Raw genomic sequence first — 9,542 nt, 5'->3', positions numbered from 1 at the left:
CTTTTCTAAAGGTAAGGTATAATCAGCAATTGTGGTGGAGGTTAGCTTATTCTATCTGTTTTGAAATTCAAAATACAAACGGTCTTCCATGTCTGCTTTAAAATTACTTCTGACAGCCAAGTAGGGGCGTCTCCTTGATTGTCTGAGTTTTCATATCAATTTTAGTGGGGTGTATTTAAGTGCTTTTAAATATTTACAGAATCTGAGGTGATGCAAAAAACAGAGTTAAGTCCTTGGAGCATAGTTTATTGAAGGTGCTGGAATAGGAAAGAAACATTGCCAGATTTCACTAATAGTATTTCAACTTAAGAGCTGTTAATCCCATATTTTAACTAATCAGTAAGCACAAGTGAATCAGTGGCTACAAGCTAGAAAGAAATCTTCTATTATCATCTGAAAGAAATATTATCATCTGAATCAACAAGTGTTCTCAGGACCAAGACTAGTTTGCAGGACTTAGATTACATATCCAGACACAATATAACCTGTGTTGACTCACATCACTTTCTGCTTCAGCTTTGCCTCATCAAGCTATAGCACTGATGCCAATGGATGACGTAATGTTAGCTTGCTCTTGATTTAAATGTCTCCCCTTACCTGACCTTTTAGCACTGAGATCTGAAAGACTGGGACATGGCCTGGATACATGTTAGATTTACTTTTCACTTGGGTCTAAATGCATCTGGATTTTTTGGAACAGCACTTGATTCACAGCTCCATGGCTGGGTCATGATTTGCATTTCAAAGTACACACTTCATCATTAACACCAAGTCCAATGCTTTGAGTGAACCTGATATTGCTTTGCAGCAATGCAATCTAGATACAATGCTTGATGTATTTTTCAGTTAAAGCCAATTGAACCTGGTTTGGACATAATGCAGGAGGTGAAATCCATCAGGATTGAACTCAAAAGGATGCAGAAATGAGCAGCAATAATCATTAGTCACACAAATTGAGAGCTATATTTTCGTACTATTTTCCGTTATACAATTAGCATCGCCCTGATTTTAATGCCTTCTCTGTGAAATAATTAAAGCATCTAAAGTGAACAGCTGAAATAACAGACCTGCTCTTTACATGGAGCAGTGTGGGAAGTCAGACGCTGTTAGGTTAGGACAGGTAGAAAGACAGAGGCACGATTTTTCCATTGTGCTAAACAGATACACCTGCACTGAAATCTTCTCAGAAGAAAAAGGTAATAAACTGTACGTTTGGTCCCTTAAGCAGCTGTCTTTTGCATCTTATGTATGTCTCTTTTGTATCTTTCGCCTGGGAATTGAACATTTTCTTTAAAATTCATTTAAGGCATGGTTTTCCTACTTTCAACATGCTTGAAGATGAAAAAAAAAGACAGCAACACTTTATAGCACATTCATAAGCACTGAGTACATTTGGAGATTTTATACAGGGCTTATACCAAACTTGTGACATTAGGTGTTTCACGTGACTTTGTCTTTACATGTATGAATGAAGAGAGAAGGACCGTCAATTATCACTAGGGGCTGCCTGAGATTTCTTTTTGACAGATTATTAGGTTTTTTAAATTTATTTTACTTATTCATGACATTTTGAGAAGGTTGTAGAAGATATACACTGTGCTTCATTTATAAATGCAAATTTGATTTCACCTTAAGTTTGAGGGCATTAAAATTATTTATTTGACTGCCATATTGGCTTAATAAATAATTGAACTTGTATTGGCGTGGTGCTTCATAAGAGTTTTGAATGCAAATAGACTATCAGAGTTGGTAAGCATTCAGTTCAATGCTCCTATAAGAAAGAGATACAATAAATGTACCTCCTAAAGGAAGGATGAGACTTTATAAAAGATTTTTCAATACTTAATGAATTTGCTGTTAGTAAGCACTATGAATGTAACCGATTATGAATACATTAGCTGGAATGAACAGATACAGTTACCAATGGGAGAACACTATTTGTTTTTTGAAAGCCTGCCAGAAAGGATCACAGGGCACCTGGTTGAGGCTAGTGGCGTGAATTAGGAAACGATTTCACAGGGTGCAACAAAAACATCACATGAGTGGGATATGAAGCTGGGCAATGTGTTTACAGTATTCTTAGTAAATGCCTGATCAGGGTTAAGGAGGTTTTAATTGGGTTACTAGTTTTTGGAAAATAGAACCAACTAAAATTTTTTTTTTTAGAAATTATTGTACGAGGGGTCCAAGCAGGATTAAAAAAGAAGTCTCATGCACATCTCTAGCTGAGATGAATTATGAACTGTAGTGATGTCACTGTCAGAGCCAGAATTCACACAGTGCTGACATTTGTAAATCTGGATGTTTTTCCAGTTTTTCAGGAGCCAGAATGAGTGGGTGCGTAGATGTTAGGGAGGAAAGAAGGAAGGAAGAGGAAGGAAGAAAGGAAGTAAGAAATGTGGTTTAGGCCACACCCACTTTGGTTTTAAGTCTGAATACAAATACACATACAGATATTTGGAGCACTAAACAGATATAGATACAGATAGTATCACTACACCACTAGTAAACACAAAGTAACAACTTCTAAAAAGAAACTCACAGTCAACCAATAATAATAATAATAATAATAATAATAATAATAATAATAATAATAATAATAATAGTTCTTTTATGTAAAGGGCAATGTACTTCTTAAAGTAAAAAAAAAAGGAAAAAAAAAGACATACAACAATCTAGTATTTCCTTATAAAATATTTATGCATTCCTTATGAAGGCCCAAAGTAGGTACAATTTAAATAAAGTGTGACCAAAGATATGAAAATCTTTATAGTAGTGGGTCATGATTCAAATGGTTTTTTGACTGTACAATAGTAGTTTTTCAAAAGCACATTATATTCTCGTTCCCATGTGAAAGACACATACAAATTTTTATTTAAAAAGTACATTTGAGAGTACCACCTCTGTGACAATCAATAGTACAGATGTTTCAGTGGATAAACTGCTGTTTTTGGATACAAATTTTAAATCTGCATCGCTATTTCACTCGTACTGGAATTGCCGCATCCTGATTCCATCTGGTGCTTACTTACTTACTCTCACCACTGATGCTCTAGTTTATTCTCAGGCTTAGCTACTGATCTATCCTTCATGAGCTTCAAAGGTCAGAGGCCTTGCGCCTTTTGATATGATTAGATGATTAGATATGGTGAGATTTTGCCTTCCAGTTAAAACAAGGCCTTGATTCAATTTAAAAGTAAAACTAAATATAGAGAACAGAGAATATTAACGTCAACTATACACACTCTTTCATCATAGACCTTACACGAAAATCCTTGCAAAGATTCAAAAACAAACTGCCGTGAAAAGAGAAACGTGCGAGGAAAGGATGGCAGTTCTGGTTATGAATACATTTTAATCAGGCACTTTAACAAATACAGTACAAATGTACTCTTGTCCAGGAGACTGTAATGAAATGGTCAACGAGTCCTGATTAACATTTACAAAAGCAGAAATAAACAGCTGTTTAACCTTTGGATTATGAATTACAAAGGTTGGAGAAGTGACAAGCGAGGTTTAGAGAGCAACATTATTCATAGGGTACCACATAGTCAGCTATATGGTGACTTTACAGAGAACACAATTCAAATGAACCATGAATCTAAACATCTGTACATTTATTTTTTCCTCAGAGACATCATAGATATGGCACATCCTGAATTTCACAGTTAATTGGATTCAGATGTTGCTTGTTTATGCAACAGTACATGATTAGCTATCTATAAGACACCTAAATAAAAGCAGCACTGGCAGCGAGGCAGAGCAAGTTATTATACTACAAACCGATATACACAAAAAATCACTAGACTGGAATAATGACTCACTGCTCACCAAAACTGACTAACTCTATTAGTCGGGGAAATCAAGTTTACTACAACAAGCAGCTAGCAAATTATTAGGCACAGTGGGATTGGGTAATGATTAAGAAATGGCAATTTTCTGGAAATGTTACAGCTTGATCATATTTTTAATGCAATTAAAAAAAATAAATATATACATATAAAACCTGTCAAAATAGAGGCAAGCGCTACTTCATTGAAGAAGGACAAAGGAAAAAAGTACAGAAATTTAGACAAATAGAAAGCAACAGAATACAGGCCTAAAAAATACTATGGTTGCTAAAACTGAAATGTGGTAGCACTTTATTTTATTTTTTTTTATTAAGCTCAAATTAGACAGGTTTATTCACTATGTTGTAGTCTTTATTAAGAACTGTTTCCTACATATCTAGAGCTTTATGTAAAAGTGACTAATAGTTACATTATTACTGTGATAATGCACAATAAACACTTTATTAAATCTATACAAACTACTGAACATGAAATAATATCTTTTTAGTCCCTAATTTCCTATTAGTCTGCTAGCCAGTGATTTAGTGCCCAAGTCCCTAATAGTCTTCATTAAATTTTTACTTTAGTATATGGAGCACATATTAAAGTATTAAAGACTTATGTGGATTTTCTTAGCTCTATCTAGAACTTAAAATTCTAACATGGAAAAACAGGACTAAGAACACGTTAATTTATTATTATTCATGCTCAGTAGTTTGTATAAGAAAGTTTTAAAGTGTTTATTGCACATAATCACTACAGATAATACAATTATTAGTCATTTTTATATAAATTATATGTAGTAATACAGATATTTATGAATAAAGACCTATACATATTGAATAACAATTTTACAAGAGTCTAATTTGAGTTTAATTAAACCTAAATTAACCCCTTCTATGTGTTTATTAAAATAAAGTGTTATCTGAAATCTAGCTGCAGCTTATACGCACGTGAAAGAAAGGCATAGCCATGTGTTATGAACACATTACTAGCACTCTTAACAAGGCATCATTTAACTCCATCAAGGACATATTTTTGATTGCAAAAGGCAGAAATGATTGCAACCATGTGAAGGCCATTCACAAATAGCAATGGAAATCCAAAATACAGTACATTCTTTTTTACAATAGGCAAAAATTTTTAAATTGTATGATGACACCTTTCCAACTGAGCAGCATTTTCTATTCTTTCAAATGCAACCGTAAGTAAACACTGATAAAGCTTTGATTCTGGTAAACAGTATGAAAAAAAAAATCACTCAGTCTACCAAAAAAGGCATGGAAAAGGTCACAAACCACTGCCCCAACATATGTGTAACACAGCAGACAAGAAGAAAGAATTCTATAACCTCTTTAGCCAGTGGTATGGGTGATGCCTATTTTATGTAGATTATAGGCCAAATCTCTGTAAGTAAATTGTGACTTTTTCAAAGTTTCAAAATATTTAATGAAAATAGACTCAATTTTTTAACAGCCAACAATTAAAGGTACTGGCATGTAGTCAAAGAAACACTTTCTTTCTCACCAATTGGGCTACTATGAGAAGTCCTGACAGTCAAAAGTAATATCAACTTATAAAGGCTTTTAATGCTGTATCAGGAAAATATTCAAGTTAATAAGGTTATTTCTGATGACTTTTTTACACAATACTGAAATTAAGAATCAGTTAGTCATAACTGCAGCCATGTAGTCAAAGCTATCTTAAAACCAAACTACCACCATTATAAAATGACAATAATAAAATTTGATTTTTGTGAAGTTTTTCTTAATTTTGGCCTGTAGTGTATTTTTGCAAAGTTGATGCAAAATTGATCTGTAGTTGACTTACAACTGATTTTAATACTGTACCTCAGTGCTGTTCCATAATGTTGTTCAGATGCACATCCAATTAGTTTCTTCAGAAAATTTTTACTTTTTTACAATTTTACAACATTCCTCAGAACTTATGGCCAACCCAACAGAACTGCCTTCAGCAACAAACGACTAATTGAAAAGCAACATGCCAGACTGCCAAGCAGATTTCCAGTTCCAGTAATGCACATTATTACAGGTAAAAAGTGTATTTAAAAAAACAACAAAGTCAAGTGCTGCCACAAGCTGCCATAAGAAAAAATGGTGTACTGACTAGAATGTGAGATGGCTTTTTGTTCCTCCTGCAAAATGTTATTTAGAATTGGGATCTTTATTTGGACAAACAATGTATCAAATTAATGCAGAAATGGATGACTCACTTTACACTGGCCTTTGTTGTCCCACCCATTTTATGGAAAGCAGGACAATAATTGCTTTTGTATGAACTAAAAAATTTAGCAAGTCTTCTCACTCAGTATTTGTACTGAATACTGCTGTTCTTGCTAAAAAAATAAATGTTCAAACAATATGGCGAGAGTGCTTATGTTTCAAAATAAAGTTGCTCCTTATTTCTTATTTGTCATTTCCTAGCCAGGTTAGTTATGTGTGCCCATAGTGTAGGAGGAGAGCAGCATAAGTAACTAAATGCTTCATAGTCTTATGTCTGGTCAACCTGTAAAAAAATTTGGCCCTTTATAAATACTGAAAAAAAGACTGAAAAAAGTTCTTCATAATATCAAAGAAAAAAGTAAGACCATTATTTTAACACTGTTAGAACACTTGCAAATGCCAGCTGTAAACTAGATCAAAATTTTGTTACTTATTAGTACAGTCACATATATACAAATTCAAATGTATAACAGTTTAATCAGAAAATGGTATTAATTAATGCCATTTTCTAGTCCAAAAAACACAAATATCAGTACAAAAATATATCATACAAAAATGTCTTACTTAATAAAACATTAACATCAAAATTAGCTCCCGTGTAAAATGTGCAAATGCAGGATAGCACATGTCCTTTGCTATCTAGCTATGTTTTCTGGAGGGAGCCTTTTAATAAGCCACTGTCTGTGTCCATCATGATAATTACACACTGCACCCTCAACTCTCTGGCCAGCCAGTGAGGCAACATGACATTTCACATGACATTATCACCATGTTGGACATCTGTCATGTACAGGGTCCTGAGTCAAGTAGGATGCTTTATGAACAGTAGAAAACTTGAAGGTTAAATCCTAAGCTCAGTCTCCTCGCTGTGCTCTACAGAGTGTTCATTTGTACTAATAATGGAGGCAGATGGGCCATGGGTAACACCAAATGGTGAGATGGCTGGAGAACGGGCTGCAAGTGGGGATAAGGAGGGTGAGAAACTGGGTGACATGGCTACTGAAGAGACCGAGCCATCATGACTGATCGGTGATCTTTTTAAGGTGGACACTTGGGGAAGTGTTCGTCCAACAGCAGGTTTTGGAAGGACAGTTTTAGCCCCAGGATGAGCTACTGATGTGATAAGAGGAGGGGGGTCAATTCGAGGCTTGGGGTCTGGTTTTGCTTTGGGCTGAAAGGGTCGGCGTGGGTTAACTGGGGCATTCTCATCCTTTAACCGAGCGATTTCTGTAAATACATTAGCCAGCGGCTGGAACTGAGGGCACCAGTTAAGGAGGTAATCCCAGTTGTAGCTGCCCCTCAGTTCTTCATCACTAGCCACTATTGCTGTGAGAGAACCATCCACTATGGGCTTCCCATCCTCTGGGAACGTATAGTCTTTAGACTGAGAGATGCTAAGCCCTCTTCCTACCCCAAGGTATCCCCCACCGTCATCCCGATACACTGCTGTCTGTCCTGACAAGAGACTTCCACTTAGGCTTCCCATCTTTTTCCCTTTAAGCCACTGGTTTATGTCCATTCCAGGCTCACCGGAGATGTCTGAGAGCTGATCAGCATCTTGCTGGATCCCAGAGTCAGGTCCACGGGCAGCTATATGCTCCTGCATGGAAGATGAAATACTAGAAACTCGTGGATACTCATTGATCATTCGGATCTCGTCATCCTCTGCTGCTTCTGCCTCAGCCGAGCCTCTACCACTAGAGTGAGAAGGATCCAGTGACCCTCCTCGAGTGTATGGTCCTCCTCCACCTGCACTCTGGTCTTCAGCATATCCAGGTAGAGCTTGGTGATAAAGTTTTTCACTTCCATGAACTTTGGGTTCATCAAGAGTATCTAGTACTGTACCAGGGGTCAACATTCTAGCTCGAGTCTCTTGGTACTTCTTCCTTCGAGATCGCAGAAGGTAGAGCACCACAGCAATTATTATCAAGACCACTATAGCTGTCAAGGACGCAGCAATAACACTAGCTAGCAGAATGTTCATGTCTGTAGTTAAACCAAAGGATGTGTGAGTGACATCAATGGCAATCTGTGCAGTGGCTACACGGGAACTCTCCAATGGGCTATGCGCAATCACCTCTAGAGTCACTTGCCGGGTCTCCCTTTTAGATCGGCCGACATGCCGGCCATAAGCATCCATCTTGAGGGAAATCACTCCTGTAGAGATGTTGATCTCAAAGTAGGGAGAAGTCTCAGCTAGACTGTACAGTACAATGCCGTCTACACCCCCATCCTCATCTTTGGCAACCACTTGGCCAATGCTCTGCCCCTTCTTTGCTCCTTCAGGCACATGGAAGGCAATGTTTGAACTGGTAAAAACAGGGTCATACTCATCTTCTCCAGTCACATACACCTGAACTGTAGCAGTTGCAGAGTAGTTTCCTGCATCCACTGCCACAGCAACAAAGTGAAATGTGTTCACCTTTTCAAAATCGAAACTGAAGCGGGTCCGAATCTCACCAGAGGTCTGGTTAACCGTAAATGACTCTCTTCCATTTCCTGATTTATCCATTATGTAATATTTAAGCTGGCCAAATGCCCCTGCGTCATGATCAATAGCATGCAGTATGGTGACGAGGGTGTTTTGAGCCTGATTCTCTCGAATACTTGCTGTCAGTGTTTTAAGTGGAAAGAAAGGTCGATTGTCATTGATGTCCTTGATCTCTATAGTAACAGGGGCAAGAGCAAAGTGGCCCTGTCCATCTGAGGCTTGCACAATAAGTATGTGAGATGATTCTTGCTCATTGTCTAAAGACCTCCGTAAACGGAGAGCACCAGTCCACTGGTCTAATGAAAAGAGCTCACTTTCATCTCCAGAGATGATTGAGTAGTGCACCTCTCCATTAGGTGTGGAGTCTGGGTCAAAAGCAGATAACTGAAGTATGTCTATTCCAGTCTCAGCACCTTCACTTAGGACAACATTGTATTCTGCCCTGCTGAAGGCTGGTGGGTTGTCATTAGTATCCATTACTGTGATTACAACAGGGACACTTGAGCTTCGTTGGGGAATGCCACGGTCTGAAGCAACAATAGTAAGATTATAGGTATTCACAACTTCAAAATCAAGCCTCTCTGCTAAGACTAGAGTTCCAACTATCTGAAATCCATGGCCCTCGAGGAAGCGTATGCTACTTTCAACTTGAAATGCATTGCCAGTGTTTCCACTGGCAATGGCAAAGTCAAATCCACAGTTGTCCCTAGACAAGTCTCCATCCACAGCCTCCAGTGTGAGGATGGTGGATCCAGGGGGCTCGTCCTCTGATACAGCAGCTCTGTACTCAGTTTGGTGGAACACAGGGGCATTATCATTGACATCTGACATATGGACTTGCACTGTAGTAAAACCAGTCAGTGATGGATTACCACCATCACAAGCCTCAATTACCACCAGGAAGGATGGGCGCTCAGAATCAAACCCAGTGCTCTGTTTGATGAAGAGTGTGCCTGTATGAAAACAAAATATTAAGTT

At 37.5% G+C, this 9,542-nt stretch overlaps 1 protein-coding gene across 2 annotated transcripts in view; it reads right to left on the bottom strand.

Moving 5' to 3' along the window:
• Positions 1 to 3,335: 3,335 nt before the first annotated feature.
• The window catches only part of dchs1a (dachsous cadherin-related 1a), a 111,506-nt gene continuing 105,299 nt past the window's right edge, over positions 3,336 to 9,542 (bottom strand). For both annotated transcript variants that reach the window (XM_026934808.3, XM_053239540.1), the window contains exon 21: positions 3,336 to 9,517. In XM_026934808.3, the coding sequence (XP_026790609.3) occupies positions 6,915 to 9,517 (2,603 nt within the window). In that variant the 3' untranslated portion in view covers positions 3,336 to 6,914. The remainder of the gene's footprint in view (positions 9,518 to 9,542) is intronic.

This window comes from Pangasianodon hypophthalmus, chromosome 14, assembly GCF_027358585.1.
Source record: "Pangasianodon hypophthalmus isolate fPanHyp1 chromosome 14, fPanHyp1.pri, whole genome shotgun sequence".
In the NCBI taxonomy this organism is placed as follows: Eukaryota; Metazoa; Chordata; class Actinopteri; order Siluriformes; family Pangasiidae; genus Pangasianodon; species Pangasianodon hypophthalmus.
The sequence above is the reverse complement of the archived record's forward strand: the minus strand, read 5'-3'. Positions and strand labels throughout refer to the sequence as shown.